Consider the following 24,151-nt stretch of genomic DNA (forward strand, 5'->3'; position numbering starts at 1 on the left):
TTACAGTAACTGAAAAGATTCATCTCGCCCGAAAATGGAATTTAATCGTTAATATTTTGGTGCGATTACTTTTTACAAGTCTCGACATTCTGAGGCGATCTAGCCATGTCCTAGCCGTCTATCGAAATCACGATAGCGGTCGAACGCGTATTGCTAGCCTTTTGAAATTTTGCACAGTAACTAACTATTGATGTAGGTCATTAGGGATTGCAAATAGGTCATATCGGTTCAGATTTGGATATAGTTCCTATATAAACCGATCTCCCGATTTGACTTCTTGAGCCACTGGAAGCCGCAATTTTTGTCTGATTTGCCTGAAATTTTGCATGTAATGTTCTGTTATGACATCCAACCACTGTGCCAAGTACGGTCCAAATCGGTCTATAACTTGATATAGCTCCCATATAAACCGATCTCCCGATTTGACTTCTTGAGCCTCTGGAAGCCGCAATTTTTGTCCGATTTGGCTGAAATTTTGGACATAGTGTTCTGTTATGACTTCCAACAACTGTAACAAGTGCGGTGCAAATCGGTATATAACCTGATATAGCTCCCATATAAACCGATCTCCCGATTTGAATTCTTGAGCCCCTGAAAGCCGCAATTTTTGTCCAATTTGGCTGAAATTTTGGACATAGTGTTCTGTTACGACTTCCAACAACTTTAACAAGTAGGGTCCAAATCGGTCTATAACTTTATATAGCTCCCATATAAACCGATCTCCCGATTTGACTTCTTGAGCCCTTACAAGACGCAATTATTGTGCGATTTGGTTTAAATTTTGCATGTAGTGTTCTGTTATGACTTCCAACAACTCTGATAAGTACGGTCCAAATCGGTATATAACCTGATATAGCTTCTATATAAACCGATCCTCCGATTTGACTTCTTGAGCCCCTGGAAGCCACAATTTTCGTTCGATTTAACTTAAATTTTACAAATAGTGTTCTCTTATGACTTACAATAACTGTGGCAAGTACCGTCCAAATCGGTTTATAACCTGATATAGCTCCCATATCAACCGATTTCCCGATTTGACTGCTTAAGCCCCTGGAAGCCGCAATTTTTGTCCCATTTAGCTACAATTTTGCACAAAGTGTTCTTTTATGACTTCCAACAACAGTGCCAAGTACGATTCAAATCGGTCTATAACCTGATATAGCTCCCATATAAACCAATCTCCGATTTGACTTCTTCTTGCTGAAGTTTGGCAGAAGTTTGGTATGTAGTTTGTATACATTTTTAGCAGAATCCATGGTGGTGGTTTCCCAAGATTCGCCCCGGCCGAACTTACCACGCTTTTACTTGTTTCCTTCTTCAAGTTGTATGCTACAAATTAACTTTTCTTATCATACTTCACATTGCAACAAATTCACATTCATTTGCTTCAGAGAAGAAAAGTAGGGCCAAGAGCATACCATTCATTGAGGGTAGAAGCATATTGCATTGACTATATGCATGGCTAAACGAATGCTAGCAGATTACTGAGGCTTCCATGAATTCTATTCGATTATGTACACAACGCTGGAGGATGAAGGAATGCAAATGAAAGAGCTGGAGGATTCACTTCTTCGACAGCCTGGTTATCTTCGATTGGAGCCAACCGTCGATTAAATATTTAAAGAAGAAATACGAGTTTCAATGTTCAACCTAAGTACCGGGGCTAAGGAATAGTAATTGAGGTTGCTAGCCAATGCAGCAATCTTTGTTGCAATGAATGCGAATATTGTTGGTTAAGTAATCTTAAGTGTAGTTGCCCTCTCAGCAGTGGGAAAACAGATGTTACTAAAAGAAGTATACAACTTCTTAAGAGATTGGCGTTGCGCACCACTTAACACACAAGAGGGTCACAGAAGGTAAATACAATTAACCACAAGAAGATTTATATTCTTCCAGGGGAGAGAATAATTTCAAACACTTGAAATTCCTTAGGGGACACTTTAAAATGTTGCCTTAGGGAATTTAAATAGGGTCTCCTTGTGGCATTTAACTTAAGCTTACTCGAATATGCACATTATTTGTGTACCATTTAATTATTGCATTATTTTTAAAAATTGCATACTTTTCGCTGTAATTAATTTAAATTGGCAACATGCTGCATAACTCTAGGCGCTACAAAGCAATATCTTAAATTCCTGCAGTTAAGCACAGCAGTACAAACGAGGCCATATCTTCTCTTGGCACTGCATGATTCCTTATGATACCATGGTGCATTCATAATTTACTTGCAGAACAAAATTTATAACGCCCACTACCCAATTTTGGTCTGACTCCTGAAAGTATGCCACATTTACCGTGAGTATACCTCAATGCGGGCGAATTAGATTTAATGCAAAACAAAAAATGAGTAAAACTAAAAATGGAATAATTTTATCTTTCGCAATATGATTACGTAATCAAATTTTAATCAATGATAAGAACGACAGCGGAAAAATTGTTATATAAAGAAATTAGATGCTTGGTCTTGACTTTCAAAATCAAATGTTGGCTTCAAAGGATGCAATGAGGTGAAATGAACAAATGACAGGTAGATGGTAATTCGAGGGTATGGTTCTGGTGAAAAACCTAACATACACGGCAAAAAAACAGAGTTTAAAAAGAATTTTTTTTTTCGAAAATTTTTTACAATTCAGACAAATTTCTTTTCTTTGACTATTTAAATTTCTCTTTAACTTATGTATAACGGTTGATTTTTCCATTATACCTAAGTTAAGTATGGCAGTAAATTTCCTCATAAGTGAAACTACTCCTCATTATTTTTCTATGTACAAAAACTCAGGACAAAAAGCACAAGGCAACAACCAACTCTTCTTTGACTTGCTAGGCACTAAAAAACCGGCCTTCACAGCCTCCCAAACACAGTTCGTTCTATTTCCCCCCTTGCCACCACTTACCTTTTAACTGTTCCAGCATTTCTAGCAAATGTTTTGCTGTATCCGTTGTCATAATATCGCGTAGTTGAGCTGTATGCAAACGTGGATAGATTTGCCAGGGATTCAAGGATTTGCCACAGACTCGCGATAAAAGATTGCCCATGGTGTCGGCAAGTTCAGCATTTAATATTCGCATTGCCTTAACGCTGCTGTAATCTGAAAATGCAAAAAATGTGACGGGAGACCCCCCCTCCGTCAGAGGAGGAGAAATATAATATTAATAAAATATATTTTCAACTTTGGGGATTTCAGGGTGCAAGTGCAAGTGCAACTCATTGCTGTTGCAACGCCAAGGAATGAGATGTGAACGGAGGGAGCCCAGGGAAAAGTTAGAACGGATTTAATAAAATATTGCAATTTTATACACATGAAGTAACTTTAGACATTGCTCAAATGTTTAAGTAGACATTATCATCTGAAGGGATTTCATTTGGAATTTCATTTAGAGGCATCATAACTTTATGAATATGCAACGAAGGTCATAGAAAAGGAAAAATGATTAAAATTCAAATAAATAGCTAATTATGAAAAATTATGGAAAATTCGGGCAATAAATAAATATATATGAATATGAGAGCTATATCTAAATCTGAACCGATTTTGTTGAAATCTAGCAGATATGTTAGGATTAGTAACAGAATTGTCCGTGCCAAATTTTGTGCAGATCGGTTGAAAGTTGAAGCTACTATGCCTTATTAAGTGCAAATCTGGCGATACATATATATGGGAGCTATATCTAAATCTGAACCGATTTTGATGAAATTTTACAGATATGTTAAGATCATTAATCATTATCATTAAGATTTTTATTCAAAACAGCAAAAATGTTTGCTAAAATAGCAATTTTTGTCTGTTGTAAATGGGAAAGCAGACATTACTGCTGTTTCAGCAAACATAGGGCTGCTGTATTAGCAAACACTTGGGTCAGCTAAATCAGCAAACAAAATCTGCTATTTTAAGTAACAAAAATCTGCATCTAAGACCTCATAAAGTATATATATTCTTGATCGTCATGACATTTTAAGTCGTCCGTCCGTCAAAAGCACGCCAACATTCGAAGGAGTAAAGCTAGGTGGTTCGAAATTTTGCACAAATACTTCTTATTAGTGAAGGTCGGTTTGGATTGTTAATAAGCCAAATCAATCCATGTTTTAATATAGCTACCCTATAAACCGATCTTGGGTCTTGACTTCTTGAGCTTCCAGAGGACGCACTTCTTATCCTATTTGGCTGAAATTTTGCACGTTGTGTTTTGATATCAGTTCCGATAGCTTTGCCAAGTATGGTCATAATCGCTTGCTAACCAGATATAGCTAAACAGACCTTAGGTCTTGACTTCTAGAGCTTCTAGAGGGCGCAATTGTTATCCGAATTGTTATTTGGCTGAAATTTTGCATGAAGTATTCTTGAATGACTCCCAATAACTGTGCTGAGTATAGTCTAAATCAGTATTTAACCTAATAAAGCTACCATATAACCGATCTACCGATTAGATTTCTTGATCCTCTAGAGGGCGAAATTCCATTCGGATTTGGCTGAAATTTTGCATGACGTGTTTCGTTATAACTTCTCACTGCGCTAAGTATGGTTGAAATCGGTTGATAACCCTCTATAGCTGCCATATCAACCGATCTTGGGTCTGGATTTCTTGAGCTTCTAGAGGGCGCAATTCTTATCCGATTTAGTCGAAATTTTGCGTGAAGTGTTTTATGGTCTAAATCCAACAACTTTTCCAAGTATGCTCTAAACCCGTGTGTAATCTAATATAACCGACTTCCCAGTTTGACTTTTTCAGCCTCTGAAGGGCGCAATTATTACCCGAATTGCCTGAAATGTTGTAGGTGGTGTTTTCCTATGGCTGGTGTTGTCCTATTGAAAAAGTCATTTAAAGAACTTGACAAATGCTATCCATGGTGGAGGGTATATAAGATTCGGCCCGGCCGAACTTAGCACGTTTTTACTTCTTTCTTGTAACATACCCTTCATTATTAAGCAGCAGTCATTTTCAGCAAACATCATACTTTTCAGCAGTAAGCCTGCTGCTCCGTAATTGCAGAACTACTGCTGTAATAGCAGAACTACTGCTACAATAGCAGCAAAATGAACTACTATTCAGCAGACATTGTTCGATATTTTCAGCAAACTTTTTTCGATGAGTGTATTCATGCAAAATGAACACTTGCCGCACCTAGTATGCATAAGTGCGCTGGTAGTCCTGTGTGTTCCGCTATGATACTGAAAGCTATACTGATCTCTTTCTTAGTTCCGTTTAGTAATGGGATTTTTGTCGTACTACCGACCGTTTCATTGCTATATAGTTCATCATGCGCTTTAGTCGCGTGCGAAAGGCTTCGAATTAAAAAAACATCCTATAGCATATTCGGACAGCATTTTCTAAACCATTTTTAAACAACATTGCAGAGCATATAGAGCATAAAGCATATTTTAACAAATTTGCTTTTAATATATTTTGAAAAATTCCTAATATATATTGTGAAAAAATTACCTAAAATCTATTTTGACCAAAATGTCTTAAACTTTCCCAAGGAAAATGTTAAATAAACTACCCTTTCGCAAGAAAAAGTATAAATAAACCATCCTTTCTCAAGAAAAATATTGAATTAACTACCCCTTCCCAAGGAAAAAAGTAAATAAACTACCCCTTCCCACGAAAAAGGTTAAATAAACTTCTCCTTCCCAAGGAAAAGGGTAAATAAACTACCCCTTCCGAAGGAAAAGGGGAATAAAACTACCCCTTCCCAGGAAAAAAGGGTAATAAAACTACCACTTCCCAAGGAAAAGGGTAAAAATAGGATAGAACTAACCCTTCCCAAGGAAAAGGTTAAAAACTACCCCGTCCCAAGGAAAGGGTTAAATAAACTACCCCTTCCTAAGGAAAAGCGTAAATAAACTCCCCTTTTCAAGAAAAATGGTAAATGAGCTACCCCTTCCCAAAGAAAAGGTTAAATAAACTACACCGACTCAAGGAAAAGGGTAAATAAACTACCCCTTCGCAAAGAAAATGGTAATAAAACAACAACCTCCCAAAGAAAAGGGTAATAAACCTATCCCTTCCCAAGGAAAAGGGTAATAAATCTACCCCTAACCAAGGAAAAGGGTAATAAATCTACCCCTAACCAAGGAAAAGGGTAATAAATCTAACTCTTCCCAAAGAAAAAAGGTAATAAAACTACCCCTTCGCAAGGAAAGGGGTAGTAAAACTACCCCTTCCCAAGTAAAAGTTTAGTGAAACTACCCCTTTCCAAGGAAGGGTTAACAAAACTATCCTTTCCCAAGGAAAGGTTAATAAAACTACCGTTTTTCCAACGAAAAGGGTATTAAAACCACAAGTTTTCAGGGAAAAGGGCAATGAAACTACCATTTCTCAAGGAGAAGCGTAATAAAACTATCCCTTTCAAGGACCAGGGTAATAAAGCTTCCCTTTCCCAAGGGGGTCCCCCCCACCATCCTATTTTGCTGATATTTTTTCAGGGTTATGTGTCTGGGGAACCACTCCATCTCCCAAAACACTCCTAAATCGGACAAACACATTTACAGGCCATGGCAATATGTGGCTCAAAGGAAAGGTATTTGGGAGTAGGGCACGAATCCGATATCAACATTCGGAAAAATGTATTTATAGGATCACCCCAATATGGGGCTCAAATGAAAGGTATTTTAGAGTTGAACACGAATCTGATATATATTTTCGTTTCAGTCAAATCGTATAGGAATTACGCCCTCTAAAGGTTCAAGAAGTCAAAATCCTAGAAGAGTTTATATGGCAGCTATATCAGGTTATAGACCGATTTGAACTATACTTAGTACAGTTATTAAAAATCATAACAAAACACCTCATGCGAAATGTTAGTCAAATCGGATAAGAATTGCGCCTTTTAGTGGATGAAGAAGTCAAGATCCAAAATCGGTTTATATGGCACCTATATATAAGTATGGACCGATATGGCCCATTTACAATCCAAACCGACCTACACTTATTAGAAGTATTTGTGCAAAATTTCAAGCGGCTAACTTTAATCCTTCGAAAGTTAGCGTGCTTTCGGCAGCAGACGGACGGACGGACACACAGACGGAACACACACAGACGGAAGGACGGACAGACATGGCTAGATCGACTTAAAATGTCATGACGATCAAGAATATATATACTTTATGGAGTCTTAGACGAATATTTCGAGGAATTACAAACAGAATAACGAAATCAGTATACTGGGGGTATACTATGGTGGAGGGTATAAAAATACAAACGCATTAAGTTCGGCCGTGGCGAACTTTTGATACCCACCACCATGGATATATTTATTATCAAAATTTATTATAACACTACTTTTTCCATATTAATATCCAAATCTAGTCCGATCTTAATCATATTTGCTTCAGGTGCCGAGAAGCTCTATACAAGTAACTGTTCGAAATTTCAGCGAAATCGGGTAGTAAGTGCGCCGTTCAGGTGATTAAGCCCTAATTCAGATGATCGATCTATATGACATCGATCTAAATATGGTCCGATCTGGACCATATTTGATTGAATGTCGGAAGTCTTGAAGCAGTTCACTGTTCCAAATTTAGCAAAAAAAACCTTAAATCTGAAGATTGGTGCATATGGCAGCTATATTTTAATATAGTCCGGTCTGGACTATTTTCGGCACAGATGTTGGGAGTGTTAATACAACTCACTGTTCTAAATTTCAGCAAAGTCGGGTAATAAATGCGCCTGTTATAAGCCTAAGACCCAAAATCAGCAGATCGGTCTTTATGGCAGCTATATCCAATACATGCGCCTGTTATAGGCCTAAGACCCAAAATCAGCATATCGGTCTTAATGGCAGCTATATCCAAATATATTCCGTTTTGGACCATTTTTGGTTCGGATATCGACAGGCTTAATAAAACTCACTATGCCAAAATTCAGCGAAATCGGTTATAGGCTTAAGACCCCAAATCGCCAGATCGGTCTATATAGCAGCTATATCCAAATATAGTTTGATTTGGCCCATCCAAGAACTTAACTTACGTATAGGAGAAATACGATTCTGTGCAAAATTTCAACTCAATTTTCAAAGGCTGTAGCGTGATTACAACTGACAGAGACACGGACGGGCAGACACACGGACATCGTTAAATAGTGTTCGAATTTTACAACGAACCGAAATATATATACTTTGTCGAATCGGAAATGGATATTTCGATGTGTTACAAACGGAATGACTAAATGAAGATACCACCTATTCTATGATGGTGGGTATAGAAATCCCATAAATAAAAAATTTTACAATATTTTTTCGCCCCAACAGGCAAAAAAACTTGAAAAATAGCAGATTTTGATCAAATGTACATTAAAATCTAGACCATAACAAATTTCTATGCAACATCTAAAACGTTAGCAATAACATAAATTTTCCTCTTTTACCAATCCGAACAACCATAGCAAATATTTTCATGGAATTCAAAACATTTATCGTATTAAAAAAATATTTTCTAAAATGTTGATCCATTTCCTCTCACTATTTTTCGTTTTTTTATGCAACAACCATGGTATGTTCGTAATTTGAACCATCATAGAAATTTGTTGGAGTGTGTGGTATTGTCCGCCAGCATCCTTAATTGGTTTATTCTGCCTTTTATCTTTAGCCCATGGCAAATTGATTTGATGGGAAATGTCTGCCCGCTTCACTTCTCCCCTTTCGCCATGTGAAAAACAATATTTGTATGAAGTACCAATTGACTGGAATTCAGCCGCAGGAGTGCAGTTTTAGCTGATTTGAGCAAACTTTTAACATTTTTGTTTTTTTGCGATGCGAATAGCGAAAAGCAATTCACAATTGAAAAAATAACGCAAATAAAACTGTATGAGCTTAACACACACACATACACAAACTCATAGGCACACACAAATATGAATGCAAATTCTGCAAGGCTCCATGTGGAGGTGATGAAGGATTATTTGACAAAGTTAAATTAAGCCTATTTTTTTGTAAAGGAAATAAATTTTTCAAGGAATTTACGAACAAAACTGTTAAGAGAGCACCAAGATCTATAAGCCTTAGTGAATGTATTTGATGAGCTTCTTATGGACCAGAAAAGCTAAGGGAAATGTGTGGTCTTTGGACATATTTAGAAACTTTGGTTAAAATTTCCTCTTGAGAAAATTTTGTCAAAATTAATTTTTATTTTTGGAAAATTTTTTAAAATTCTACTTTTTTAAGAAAACTGAATATTCTTTAAATTTTGAGGGTGGGATGGACCCTCAGACATTCAACTCAAATATGGATATCAAATTCATGCTGCACTCACAAATCCATTTAATGTGAGCCGCATATTGCCATGGTCAGTAAATGGGAAATATTTAGAGGGTGTTTTTGGGCTGGGGCGGCCACCGGCACTTTGCCCTGAAAATAGATATCAAATTCGTTTTTACTCCCAAATACCGTTGGTTTGAGCTTCATATTGCTATAATCGAAAATTAAGTTCAGTTTAGGGGGCGCTTTAGGGGGTACCCCCAAACACTTGGTTCCGAAATTGGATATTAAATTCGTTTTCTACTCTTAAATACCTATTTAACTCATTTTTGGAAAGAAAAGCGCAACATTTGAGTCCCATATAGACATGGTCGGCTAATATGCCCATTTTGGGGTACTTGGTGGCGGGGCGACCTCCCATTACTTGGACCTAATTTTGTATGTCATATTTGTAATCTACTTCATTTGAGGCCCATATTGACGTGAACGTCGAATATGTCCGCTTAGAGGAGTTTTTGGATTGGGGAGGCCCGCTGGGTACTTGCGCCCAAATTTTACTACGACATTCGCTTTCTAGTCTACAATACCTTTCATTTGATACCCATGTTGTGCCTATTGGCCCACTTTTGGTTTTTGGATGGCGTTGTTTGGGTAAGGGGAAGGAACCGCCCCCATCCGATATCTAAAAATTTAATAGCCTATGTTTCCTACCAGACAAACTTACACAATTTGTGAAAATTTTAAGAAAATCGGTTCAGCCGTTTCTGACTCCACGGAACAAATAAAAAAACCGAGTCCCATATAGTCATGATGGGTCATATGCCCATTTAAAGGGTTTTAGGAGGGAAGGGGGATCCCCTATACTACGATCTGATTTTGTATGCCAGATTCGTAATCTACTCCCGAATACCTTTCATTTGAGACCCACATTTACACGAACGCCCAATATGTCAGTTTGTGGGAATTTTAGTGTTGGGGCAGCCCGATGGATGCTTAAATCAAAATTTTCATACCATATTCGCACTTTATATTCCAATACCTTTCATTCAATACACATATTGTTCCGATCGGTGCACCTTTGATTTTGGGTGTTGTTTTTGGGTAAAGGGGGAGGATCCGCCCCCTTCCAAAATCAACAAATTATAAAGCCTATTTCTCGTTCCTGACCATATTCGCAATCCACTCCCGAATCCTTTCATTTGAGTCCCATATTGTCATGATCGTCCAAAAAACTTATTTTAGGGGTTGACCCCCCCCCCCCCCCCCCCCCCCCCCTCTGTAAACTGGTTTAGGGGGAGTTTAGGAGGTGTGGCGTCCCTGAAACACTTGGCCATGAAACATATACAGATTTCAGCTCCTTTTTGCCATAATCCACAAATATGTCCAGTTTGAGGGGTATGCATGGTGGGGCGGTCATCCACGTACATACAAACAAACAACAAATTTTGCCCATGACCATTCCACTATGGAAAAGGGGCAAACTTTTCACATATCAATGAGTGCAGTCGGATTCAAGGTTAAGCTCAATGATAAGGGGCCTCTTTTTTATAGCCGAGTCCGAACGGCGTGGCACCTTAAAGATCCGCAGGTCCTCCTGTATCCATCCCAAATTGAGGGTAAAAGGTGTACTCTACTACCAAAGACCATTTATTTCTGTCTTATTCTATCCTGATCGGCCTTCATGTATTATATCATATTATTCATAAATTATTCTTAATTCGTTTTATTTTGGGTAGGATAGGGCGAGGGGGATTGCCCTCTAATACGTTCTTTCATTGAGTAAAATATATTCTCGGTCATCCTATTGTACATGACAGTTTGGAGTTGCATTTATTGGGAGGAGAGGGTCGGTCCACCGACGTTAAGAACCAAACGACAATTTATTTGAGTCTTTTATTGCCGCGATCGGGCAATGTCCTGCGGAACGGTAGGACGTGACCCAGATACTTGAATCCTTAGACTAACAATAGATTCGAAATATACTGTCATAGACCTTTCTTTTAATTGACATATTATCCCGATCGAACTCAACGTCCTATTGAAGGGTATTTAGGGGGTGGGCCGGTCCCAGACTCTGTCGTAGATTCGTAGTCAAGTCCCAAAGACCTTTCATTCGATACCCATTTTGTGACGTTGGACATTTATGCCCTTTATGAGGGTTTTTTTGGATTGAGGAGGCCCCCTAGACACCTTGGACCAAATTCTTATAACAGATGTGTACTCATCTTCCAAATATCGTTCGTTTGATACCCATATTGTCCCAATCGGTAAACATGTCCTGTTGAGGGGCTTTGGGGGTGGGGAGGCGCCTCAGATACCAAGGAATAAATTTTTATATCAGCATTGGACTCTACCTTCAAATAGCTTTCATTTCATACACATATTTTCCCAATTGGTAAATTTGTATTGCTTGGGGGTTTTGGATTATGGGAGGGGGGCCTCAGACACCAAAAAATAATGTTTTGTCTCAGATTTGTATTCTACTTTTAAATACCTTTTATTTGATACCCATATTATTAAAAGCGGTTAAAGTTTCCTGTTGGGTGGTGTTTTTGAGGGGTGGGGGTCCCCCTTCCACACTGGGGGTAACATTTTAATGCCTCTCTACTGTACTCTCAAATACGTTTCATTTCATATCCATATTGCCCAAAGCGGTGAAAGTGTCCTCTTGGGACTTTTTGGGGGTGGGGGACCCCCCCGAAACTTAAGAGTGAAATTTGTATATTAAATTCGCACTCTACTCTTAAATACCTTTCATTTGATACCCATATTGTCCCAATTAGTGCACATGTCCGTTCGGATGGGTTTTGGGATGGGGCGTCCCCCTCATTATTTGACCCCAACATTTTTTTTTAATTTCGTGTTTTTGCACGCATCTCCGAGATCTAGCGTTGTTGAAACTTGGGTAACGGGTTTATTTGATACCCATATTACTCAAAGCGGTTAAAGTTTCCGGTTGGATGGTGTTTTTGAGGGTGGGGGTCCCCCCTCCACACTGAGGGTAACATTTTAATGTCTCTCTACTCTACTCTCAAATACGTTTCATTTGATACCAATATTGCCTAAAGCGGGGAAAGTGCCCTCTTGGGGCTTTTTGGGGTGGGGGACCCCCCCGAAACTTAAGAGTGAAATATGTATACCAAATTTGTACTCTACTCTTAAATACCTTTCATTTGATACCCATATTGTCCCAATTAGTGCACATGTCCGTTCGGATGGGTTTTGGGATGGGGCGTCCCCCCGATTATTTGACCTCAACATTTTTTACCAATTTCGTGTTTTTGGGGTACCATACACAATTTCGCTTAAATCGATGCACGCATCTCCGAGACTTAGCGTTGTTGAAACTTGGTTTACGTCGGAGGGGACGGTCCGCCCCCCTTCGTATATCAAAAAAAAATGTAGTACCATATTTTTCATCGGAGGCTGTGAAAATTTCATGAAAATCGGTTCAGCCGTTTTTGAGCCTATACGGAACAGACAAACAAACTAACAAACAAACACAGCGCAACAATTTAATTTTTATATATTAGATATATAGATCTTCTCACATTGTAATATCATGGAAAACGTTCTCGAATTTTTAATACGTCGTTCGCTTCGTAATTTTTCTCCATGTTTAAAGCACTACATACAAACTCTTCCATTTCAGTTATCAAAAAAACCTTATGGGCACAGACATTAAAAAGCTATATCTTTAATTTCTACATTTCTCATGAGCACATTCTCAAAATTGTAGAATTTTTACATTTTGCCTCGACACATACCACTTAAATCACGAGGACGACTTTGTTCCAAAGTTTTAGTTTTTTTTATGTGTTTTTGTTACTGCAAAAATAAATCATAAACCTTACACACAAGACTCTCACTATCATGCCATAACTTAAACTCCAACCCACTTGAGAAAATGAAATGTAACAACACCAGCAACAACAACAACAACTACGATTGTTAGTTGGTTGTTTATGATCCCATAAAACGAAGCCAAGGAATGTAGGAAATGTCACCAGAATTGTATTCTTCAAGTCCTAGCCAAGAGAAAGAACAAAAAGTAATAAAAACTAGAAAACACTTTTAGTAATCTTTTTTGCTTCTTTGGGTCCTCCTGCTTGGGCGAGATGTGAATGCAACTTGAGACAATACCATTAGGAAAGGCAGAAGGACAACAGTGGGGACTTGATGTAAAGAAGAAAGGCAACAAATAAGAACAAGTAAAAGCGTGCTAAGTTCGGCCAGGCCGAATCTTATATACCCTCCACCATGGATCGCATTTGTCGAGTTCTTTTCGCGGCATCTTTCCTTAGGCAAAACAGGATATAAGAAAAGATTTGCTCTGCTATAAGAGCGATATCAAGATATGGTCCCGATTGGACCTCAATTAAATTATATGTTGGAGACCTGTGTAAAATGTCAGCCAATTCGAATAAGAATTGCGGCCTTTGGGGGCTCAAGAAGTAAAATAGAGAAATCGATTTATATGGGAGCTGTATCAGGCAATAGGCGATTCAGGCGATTCCGACCATAATGAACACGTATGTTGATGGTCATGAGAGGATCCGTCGTAAATTTCAGGCAAATCGGATAATTATTTGGGATCTCTAGAGGCTCAAGAAGTCAAGATCCCAGATCGGTTTATATGGCAGCTATATCAGGTTATGAACCCATTTTAACCTAATTTTACACAGTTGTTGTAAGTTAGAATAAAATACGTCATGCAAAATTTCAGCCAAATCGGATAGGCATTGCGCCCTCTAGAAGCTTAAGAAGTCAAGACCCCAGATCTGTTTATATGACAGCTATATCAGGTTATGAACCGATTTAAACCATACTAGGCGCAATTGTTGGATACCATAACAAAACACGTTGTGCAAAATTTAATTCCAATCGGATAAGAATTACGCCCTCTAGAGGCTCAAGAAGTCAAGACCAAAGATCTGTTTATATGACAGCTATACCAGATTATGAATCGATTTGAACCATACTTGGCACAGTTGTTGGATATCATAACAAAACACGTCGTGCAAAATTTCATTCCAATCGGATAGGAATTGCGCCCTCTAGAAGCTTAAGAATTCAAGACCCCAGATCTGTTTATATGGCAGCTATATCAGGTTATAAACCGATTTGAACCATACTTGGCACAGTTGTTGGATATCATAACAAAACACGTCGTGCAAAATTTCATTCCAATCGGATAAGAATTGCGTCCTCTAGGGGCTCAAAAAGTCAAGATCCCAGATCTGTTTATATGAGAGCTATATCAGGTGATGGACCGATTTGAGCCATACTTGGCACAGTTGTTGGATATCATAACAAAACAGGTCGTGCAAAATTTCACTCCAATCGGATAAGAATTGCGCCCTCTAGAGGCTCAAGAAGTCAAGACCCAAGATCGGTTTATATGACAGCTATATCAGGTTATAGACCGATTTGAGCCATACTTGGCACAGTTGTTGGATATCATAACAAAACACTTCGTGCAAAATTTCATTCCAATCGGATAAGAATTGCGCCCTCTAGAGGCTCAAGAAGTCAAGACCCAAGAACGGGGGAGGGTCCGCCCCCTTCCAATTTCAACAAATTATAAAGCCTATTCCTTCTTTCTGATTATATTCGTAATCTACTCCCGAATACCTTCCATTTGAGTCCCATATTATCATGCTCGTCCAATAAACCTATTCGGGGGTGTTTTGGGGTTAGGGCGGCCCCCCAGTTACTGGGAGCCAATTTTTAATTCCTTCCAGACCAACTTACACAAATTTACAAATTTTGCCCATGAATATTCCATTAAGGAACAGGGGCAATCTTCGCACATATCAATGAGTGCAGTCCCATTCAAGTTTAAGCTCAATGAAAAGGGACCTCCTTTTTATAGTCGAGTCCGAACGGCATGCCGCGTTGCGACACCTCTTTGTAGAGAAATTTTACATGGCACGGTACCTGTTGCCAGCATTAGGAGGGGAAAACAGCCGCTAAAAATTTTTTTTGATGGTCTCGCCAGGATTCGATTCCAGGCGTTCAGCGTCATAGGCAGACATGCTAACCTCTGGGCTACGGTGACCTCCAACCAATTTGCACAATCTGTGAAAATTTCAAGGTAATCGGTTCAACCGTTTTCGATTCTATACCGAACAAACAAACACAAATTCATTTTTATATATAAGAAAGATATGAGGTCTTACAACAACATTTCGATGTGTTACAAACGGAAAGACGAAGATAGTATACCTCCCATCCTATGGTTCAGGGTATAAAAATTAAAAAAAAAATCAATGTTTCTGAGACATAAAAAAAATTTATAAAATTTCCTTTTTCTTCCTTCGTGAATTGAAAAGGTCCCACTGTAAATACAAAAAGTATTTATTTCATAACACCACTTAGCAAATATGAGTGACAAGAACTACGAGGGAATGTAAAACAAAAACTTTTCACTCTTAACTAAGACAATCTTGTTAAAGTGGTTATGTTTTCCCCATTTCTGCCGTATTTTGTTTTGTGTTTCTACGCATTTGCCATAACAAATCACAGAGCGTGTAAAAATGCGTAAACGTAACACTTTCGCTTTCGCTTTTTATTTTTTTTTTTTTTGTTTCCTCTTGCAAACTTTTGTTTTGTTTGGCTTGTGTATGTAGACAGTAATGCGAATGTGCAGTAACACAACTTTTACCAATTTCAATGAGGGAGAGAAAAAACACGAACTTTTTTCATTTCTTTTTCTTCAAGTACATCAAGGCGTATGAATGATGAAATCACCAACAGTTAAATAACTCATACGACCATGGGGTCGCTGGCAGCAATTCAATGAATGTCACCACAATTCTTTCCATATTGTGTGTGTGTGTGTGTGGGGGGGAAAGTTTAATGGGTGGGTGAGCAAAGTGCACATAAAAATTAAAAATTTAATATGGTTTTTTTTTAAAGAGAATTAAAATAGTTGGGAAAATTTTTATTATTTCGGTCGTGCCGAATCTTGGGAACCCACCACCATGGCATAATTTAACTCTACGTACCAAATTTCTGCCAACCAGGCAAAAATTAAAGCTTCTAGGAACCGAACAAGGGACGGACGGAAGGACGGACGGAAGGACGGACGGACGGAAGGACGGACGGAAGGACGGACGGAAGGACGGACGGAAGGACGGACGGAAGGACGGACGGAAGGACGGACGGAAGGACGGACGGAAGGACGGACGGAAGGACGGACGGAAGGACGGACGGAAGGACGGACGGAAGGACGGACGGAAGGACGGACGGAAGGACGGACGGAAGGACGGACGGAAGGACGGACGGAAGGACGGACGGAAGGACGGACGGAAGGACGGACGGAAGGACGGACGGAAGGACGGACGGAAGGACGGACGGAAGGACGGACGGAAGGACGGACGGAAGGACGGACGGAAGGACGGACGGAAGGACGGACGGAAGGACGGACGGAAGGACGGACGGAAGGACGGACGGAAGGACGGACGGAAGGACGGACGGAAGGACGGACGGAAGGACGGACGGAAGGACGGACGGAAGGACGGACGGAAGGACGGACGGAAGGACGGACGGAAGGACGGACGGAAGGACGGACGGAAGGACGGACGGAAGGACGGACGGAAGGACGGACGGAAGGACGGACGGAAGGACGGACGGAAGGACGGACGGAAGGACGGACGGAAGGACGGACGGAAGGACGGACGGAAGGACGGACGGAAGGACGGACGGAAGGACGGACGGAAGGACGGACGGAAGGACGGACGGAAGGACGGACGGAAGGACGGACGGAAGGACGGACGGAAGGACGGACGGAAGGACGGACGGAAGGACGGACGGAAGGACGGACGGAAGGACGGACGGAAGGACGGACGGAAGGACGGACGGAAGGACGGACGGAAGGACGGACGGAAGGACGGACGGAAGGACGGACGGAAGGACGGACGGAAGGACGGACGGAAGGACGGACGGAAGGACGGACGGAAGGACGGACGGAAGGACGGACGGAAGGACGGACGGAAGGACGGACGGAAGGACGGACGGAAGGACGGACGGAAGGACGGACGGAAGGACGGACGGAAGGACGGACGGAAGGACGGACGGAAGGACGGACGGAAGGACGGACGGAAGGACGGACGGAAGGACGGACGGAAGGACGGACGGAAGGACGGACGGAAGGACGGACGGAAGGACGGACGGAAGGACGGACGGAAGGACGGACGGAAGGACGGACGGAAGGACGGACGGAAGGACGGACGGAAGGACGGACGGAAGGACGGACGGAAGGACGGACGGAAGGACGGACGGAAGGACGGACGGAAGGACGGACGGAAGGACGGACGGAAGGACGGACGGAAGGACGGACGGAAGGACGGACGGAAGGACGGACGGAAGGACGGACGGAAGGACGGACGGAAGGACGGACGGACGGAAGGACGGACGGAAGGACGGACGGAAGGACGGACGGAAGGACGGACGGAAGGACGGACGGAAGGACGGACGGAAGGACGGACGGAAGGACGGACGGAAGGACGGACGGAAGGACGGACGGAAGCACGGGCATTAAAATATCACCTTAAACAAACACAAAACACCACCCAACAAGACACTTTTACTGCTTTGGGCGATATGGGTATCAAATGAAAGGTATTTAAAATAAGAGTACAAATCTGACATAAAAATGTATTCCTTGGACATAAAAATGTATTCTGAGGGAATTTGAGCATGTTTTTAGGTCTATGTTGCATGGGTGGCCGTCCCACCCTACATACCCTTCAAATTGGACACACTTGTGAACTTTGGCAACAAAGGGCTCAAATCTGATATCTGTTTTATGGCCAAGTGTTTCAGGGACCCCTCACCTCATAAACTCCCCTTAAACCACACATATATATACCGACTATAGCAATATGTAGCTTAAATAAGGTTTTTGGGAGTAGAGTATGAATCTGTGATCAACTTTCGGGGCAAAGGGTTTGGCTACACCAATCCACCACCAAAAACAAGAGAATAAAAAAGATCTAACATCCTAGCTTTAATGGGCGAACCCTCTTTTTACCCTATTTTTTGAAAAACCCCAAATTTCGGAGGTGGGTAGGGAAATTTAAGCGAAATTTGGTATTCGTAGTTAGGGTGGGATTTCTAGGTGGGACCCTCCCCTTACCCCAAAAGCACCACCCAAAACTAAAAGTGGACCGATCGGGACATTATGTGACTCAAGGAATGGTATTCGAGAGTAGACACCTCCAAAACCCCTCAAATAGGCATGTTGGACAGTAATGACAATATAGGACTCAAATGAAAGGTATTAGGAAGTAGATTACGAATATGGTCTGGAAGGAGCAATAGGCTATAGAATTTGTTGATAGCGCACCCTCCCCGTTGATTGTTTGTATGTTTGTGTGTTCCGTATAGACTCAGAAACGGCTGAACCAATTTTTTTGATATATGGAGGGGGATCGGACCCTCCCCCTTACCCTAATTTTCAAAAACGTTAGATCTTGGAGGTGGGTGTTGCGATTTAAGCGAAATTTTGTGTGCTCTCATATAGTACCCTAAAAATAAAAATTTTGTATCCAAATTTCGGATGGGGTACCTAGGGGCTGCCCCTCCCTAAAACCTACCAAACATATATTTAGACCAATCACGACAATATGGGACTCAAATGAAAGGTATTTATAAGAAAACGTATCTGATATCCAATTGTCGGACCAGGTGCTAGGGGGACCACCCCAAGCCCCAAAACACCCCTAAATCGGACAAATTTACCGACCACGGCAATATGGGACTCAAATGAAAGGTATTTGCGAGTAGAATACGAATCTGATATCCAAATTTGGGACCACGTTTTTGGGGGTCCACCCCTTCCCCAAAACACCCCCCAAACTGGACTTATTTACTAACCCTGGGAATATGGGACTTAAATAAAAGGTATTTGAGTGTAGAATACGAATCTGATATCCAAATATGGGACCAAGTGTTTGGGGCGCCGCCTCTCACCAAAAACATCCCCCAAAGGGCACAAATTTACGACCATAGCAATATGGGGCTCAAATGAAAGGTCTTTGGAAGTAAAGCACGAATTTGATATCACTATTCGGGAAAAGTGTCTATGGGGCCACGCCACTTCCACAACACCACCCAAATAGTAAGTATTTTCTGACTCAGATAAGAGGGCTTTTAAAGTGGAACACGAATTTTCAAGGCCAACTCAATTTGGGTCCTAAAGAGAGTGGAACTAAATATTCATAGTTTTTAGGGCCAATACCCCAAACCGGACATATGTGGCTCAAATGAAAGGTATTTGAGTTTAGAAAACGTATTTGATAACCTATTTTGGAGCCATGTGTTTGGGGGACGCCTTATCCTGTAAACTCCTCTTAAGCCAAGGGCAATATGGGGTTTAAATAAATGGTATTTGAGAGAAGAGCACGATGCTGATATTTTTTCAGGGCCAAGTATCTGGGGGACCACCTTTCCCCCGAAAACACCACTAAATCAGACATCATGAGAATATCGGGCTGAAATGAAGTATTTTAAGAATGGAGTACACCTTACATCCAAACTTAAATTCGAAGACCAATAAAGATCGAATGGGATTCAGATAAAGGCACTTATATTGTTAAACTGTTAGTCAAGTTAGCACGGTATTTCACTAAAAGATGTTTAACTGTCGAAAATAAATATCCCAAGGAATCTTTTGTTCCATATAGGTCAGCTAGTAGGCTATAGAATTTGTTGATATCGTTAGGAGACGGACCATACCCCTCACCCAAAAGAACCACCCAAAAATAAAAGCTGACCGATCGGGACAATATGGGACTCAAATGAGAGGTATTTGGGAGTAGAGTACGAATTTGATATTGAATATTGGTTACAACTACCTTGGGGTCATCTTCAAGGCGAAACCCGCTTCAAAAAAACCACTCAAAATTAAAAGTGGACCAAACGGGACAATAGCGGACTCAAATGAAAGGTATTGGGGAGTAGAGTACGAATTTGATATTGCAAATTGGGTGCAAGTACAAAGGGGGGCCGCCACGACCCCAAAACGCCTAAAATAGGCATATTGTACGATCATTTTTTCTAGCGAGAAATATTTCTATGAAATTTTATGAAATTTAAAGACAATTTTCTATGAAATTTTCTCTAAAGACAAATTTTCTTTGATGACTAATTACAAAACCAATTGACGAATATACTTTACCACCAATTCACTAGTAGAGGATGGTGTTTTTTGTTGCTGAGGCGAATTTGCCCTCTAAGCAAAAATAGCATTGCAAAAAATAAATTAAAATAAAACGCAGCTTAAAATGATGAATGCAAGTAATTATTAAAAATGTTCTATTTTGAGATGAATGAAAGCTTTTGACCCTTTTCATAATTCAGTGCAGCAAAAGAGGGATATTTTTTTCCAACACATTTTTAAGTATACAACCACTGGAATCATTTATTCTGATGCTTTATATTTAACGATATTAAATGATTTAGGTAGAGCAAATCACTCTCTCTCTCTCTCTCTCTCTCAGTGGTCTTCATCTCACTCTCTAACTTTTTGACCGTTCTTTGGTTTATTTAACATTTATGTAACATCACATTAAAATTGTAAATGCTTGTTAAGGAGGCCATAAGGATTCTAAGGTCCTTTCCGGCAACAACTCACACAATCTGCATAGCAAATGTAAATACCTGATAACCATTCAAATGGATGGATGGAAGGATGAATGAATGGTTGGTTGGTTGGTTGCTTGTATGAAATGTTGGTCGGTCGGTCAGACCTTATAACTTAAGCGAACTGCTAAAGGGCCTTTGCTTAGACAAATTGTATGTTGGGAAAAACTGACAGACGGTCATTTATGAGAGGTTTTTTTTGGAATAAGCAAAAAACCTGAATATATAATGAACTAGCAAATGGAAATAGAATCGGGAAAATAGGAAAAAACAGTGATTCACACACACACAACGCTCTGTGCAATTCAAATGTCATAAAAAGAACACAAAATTCTTTTGAAAGGAAATATGTATTGGTAAAATGTTTTAAAAACATTGAAAAGATATCACGAAATGAATAGAAGGAAGGAAAAAATATTTGAATTAATTTGTATAGATTGGATTATCAAATCGAAATATTTTATAGCCAAGGTTTAGCAGCTGGTAACAGTGATGAGCAAAAAGGTTAAAATTTCGATATTTTCTCAGAAAAAACAAACAAATTTTGTAGCGCTTTGTATATCTGCAAGTTGTGAGTTAAAGTTTCACTAAAATTTTTCTCTAAAGAATAAATGTCAATAAAATGTCCTCTTAAGGCAAAATTTCAATAAAATTTCCACACAAAACAAAATTTTAATGAAATTTTCCCTAAAGACGAAATTAAATTTCCTCTAAAGATGAACAATTCTGTAACGACAACATTTCTACAAAATTTACTAAAAAAAAAAACAAAATGTCAATGAAATTATGCCTAAATATAAAATTTCTTTGTCTGTCTGTATGTCTATCTTTCTGTATGTCTGTCTGTCCTTAACACACACCCAAATTTCACTATGCTTCATTGGAAAATTCATACCCATTTTACTGCACTCACCTTGTCCTTTTGCTTTTACTCTTGCACTCACTTATCAATATTCATTTAATGTTTCATCAATCGCAAGAAAACTGTAAAATGTAAAATTTTCCTATCAAAATGACTTTATGTTGTGTCACATCTAATGCAGAAATTATGTTTGGAATAATAACAAAAATTTAGTTTGCCAGAACCAAATCATGGGAAATATTTCTCAATGCTTATTGCATTTGTTTTGCCACAGGCCGATAGTTACAACAATGCAGTCACGCATGACATGTTTATACAAAGCACAGAAGAAAGCATCCTGTGTGATTTCTCCCCTTTACCACTTTCTGACTCCCTCTCTCACTCTCGCTCTTTGACATTGCATTGAAGATTAGAAGATAGCTCAGCTAAGCAATGCCTGACCAAACATTAACAAAATTTGTATTGAAATGCCAAAAGAATGAAAAGGATGCTGTGTCATGCCTAAATGCCAACAATCAAAATCCTATAAAAACTAATTTGGCTTGAATTTTTCGATTAGGCAAACATGCTTAAATACAAATGTGCGACTGACTAGTAATCGCATTAAACTAAATTCCTACCATTAGGGTGTCTATGGTGTTTACAATTCAAACTAAACATTTCAACATTACCATTGTGAGGTACGTGTATTGAATGTTAAATGCAACTAACAGCCGCAAATATTCCAAATGTCCTTGCAGTCAAATCAAAGAAAAAATGGTCAAGCAGAAAAGAATTTAATGAAATGAAGGCAAAGCTTAAAAAACAAAAACGACAGAAGCATTAGAAAGAAATTTTGTCTTTAGGAAGAATTTCATAAAAATTTTACCTTAAGGAGATTTTTCATAGACGACTTTAGGAACAATTTCATAGAAATTTTGTCTTTAGGTAAAATTTCATAGAAATTTTGTCTTTAGGTAAAATTTTATAGAAATTTTGTCTTTAGGTAAAATTTCATAGAAATTTTGTCTTTACGTAAAATTTCATAGAAATTTTGTCTTTAGGTAAAATTTCATAGAAATTTTGTCTTTAGGTAAAATTTCATAGAAATTTTGTCTTTAGGTAAAATTTCATAGAAATTTTGTCTTTAGAGAAAATTTTATAGAAATTTTGTCTTTAGGTAAAATTTCATAGAAATTTTGTCTTTAGGTAAAATTTCATATAAATTTTGTCTTTATAGAAAATTTCATAGAAATTTTGTCTTTAGAGAAAATTTCATAGAAATTTTGTCTTTAGGTAAAATTTCATAGAAATTTTGTCTTTAGGTAAAATTTCATAGAAATTTTGTCTTTAGGTAAAATTTCATAAAAATTTTGTCTTTAGGTAAAATTTCATAGAAATTATGTCTTTAGGTTAAATTTCATAGAAATTATGTCTTTAGGTTAAATTTCATAGAAATTTTGTCTTTAGAGAAAATTTCATAGAAATTTTGTCTTTAGAGAAAATTTCATAGAAATTTTGTCTTTAGAGAAAATTTCATAGAAATTTTGTCTTTAGAGAAAATTTCATAGAAATTTTGTCTTTAGAGAAAATTTCATAGAAATTTTGTCTTTAGAGAAAATTTCATAGAAATTTTGTCTTTAGAGAAAATTTCATAGAAATTTTGTCTTTAGAGAAAATTTCATAGAAATTTTGTCTTTAGAGAAAATTTCATAGAAATTTTGTCTTTAGGTAAAATTTCATAGAAATTTTGTCTTTAGGTAAAATTTCATAGAAATTTTGTCTTTAGGTAAAATTTCATAGAAATTTTGTCTTTAGGTAAAATTTCATAGAAATTTTGTCTTTAGGTAAAATTTCATAGAAATTTTGTCTTTAGGTAAAATTTCATAGAAATTTTGTCTTTAGGTAAAATTTCATAGAAATTTTGTCTTTAGGTAAAATTTCATAGAAATTTTGTCTTTAGGTAAAATTTCATAGAAATTTTGTCTTTAGGTAAAATTTCATAGAAATTTTGTCTTTAGGTAAAATTTCATAGAAATTTTGTCTTTAGGTAAAATTTTATAAAAATTTTGTCTTTAGGCAAAATTTCATAGAAATTTTGTCTTTAGGTAAAATTTCATAGAAATTTTGTCTTTAGGAAAAATTTCATAGAAATTTTGTTTTTGGGTATAATTTCATAGAAATTTTATCTTTAGGTAAAATTTCATAGAAATTTTGTCTTTAGGTAAAATTTCATAAAATATTTGTTTTTAGGCAAGTTGATAGAAATTTTGTTTTTAGGCAAAATTTTTTCTTTAGGAATTGTTTTACACAAATTTTGTCTTTGTCTCTTAGATTTAAGAAAAATTCATGCCAAAAAATTACACAATAATTTTTGTCATACACACATGTTTGAAAATATGCTAATGTTCACTTTGTAATATGTTATGCCAATATGCTTTCACTTATTTGATTTCCTTCTATGCAAA

At 38.5% G+C, this 24,151-nt stretch overlaps 1 protein-coding gene across 1 annotated transcript in view; it reads right to left on the reverse strand.

Moving 5' to 3' along the window:
- LOC106080670 (methionine--tRNA ligase, mitochondrial) overlaps positions 1–24,151 on the reverse strand; it is a 46,355-nt gene that overhangs the window by 4,581 nt on the left and 17,623 nt on the right. The window contains exon 5 of the mRNA XM_013242124.2: positions 2,895–3,089. Within this exon, the coding sequence (XP_013097578.2) occupies positions 2,895–3,089 (195 nt within the window). The remainder of the gene's footprint in view (positions 1–2,894; positions 3,090–24,151) is intronic.

Source organism: Stomoxys calcitrans, chromosome 2 (assembly GCF_963082655.1).
Source record: "Stomoxys calcitrans chromosome 2, idStoCalc2.1, whole genome shotgun sequence".
In the NCBI taxonomy this organism is placed as follows: domain Eukaryota; kingdom Metazoa; phylum Arthropoda; class Insecta; order Diptera; family Muscidae; genus Stomoxys; species Stomoxys calcitrans.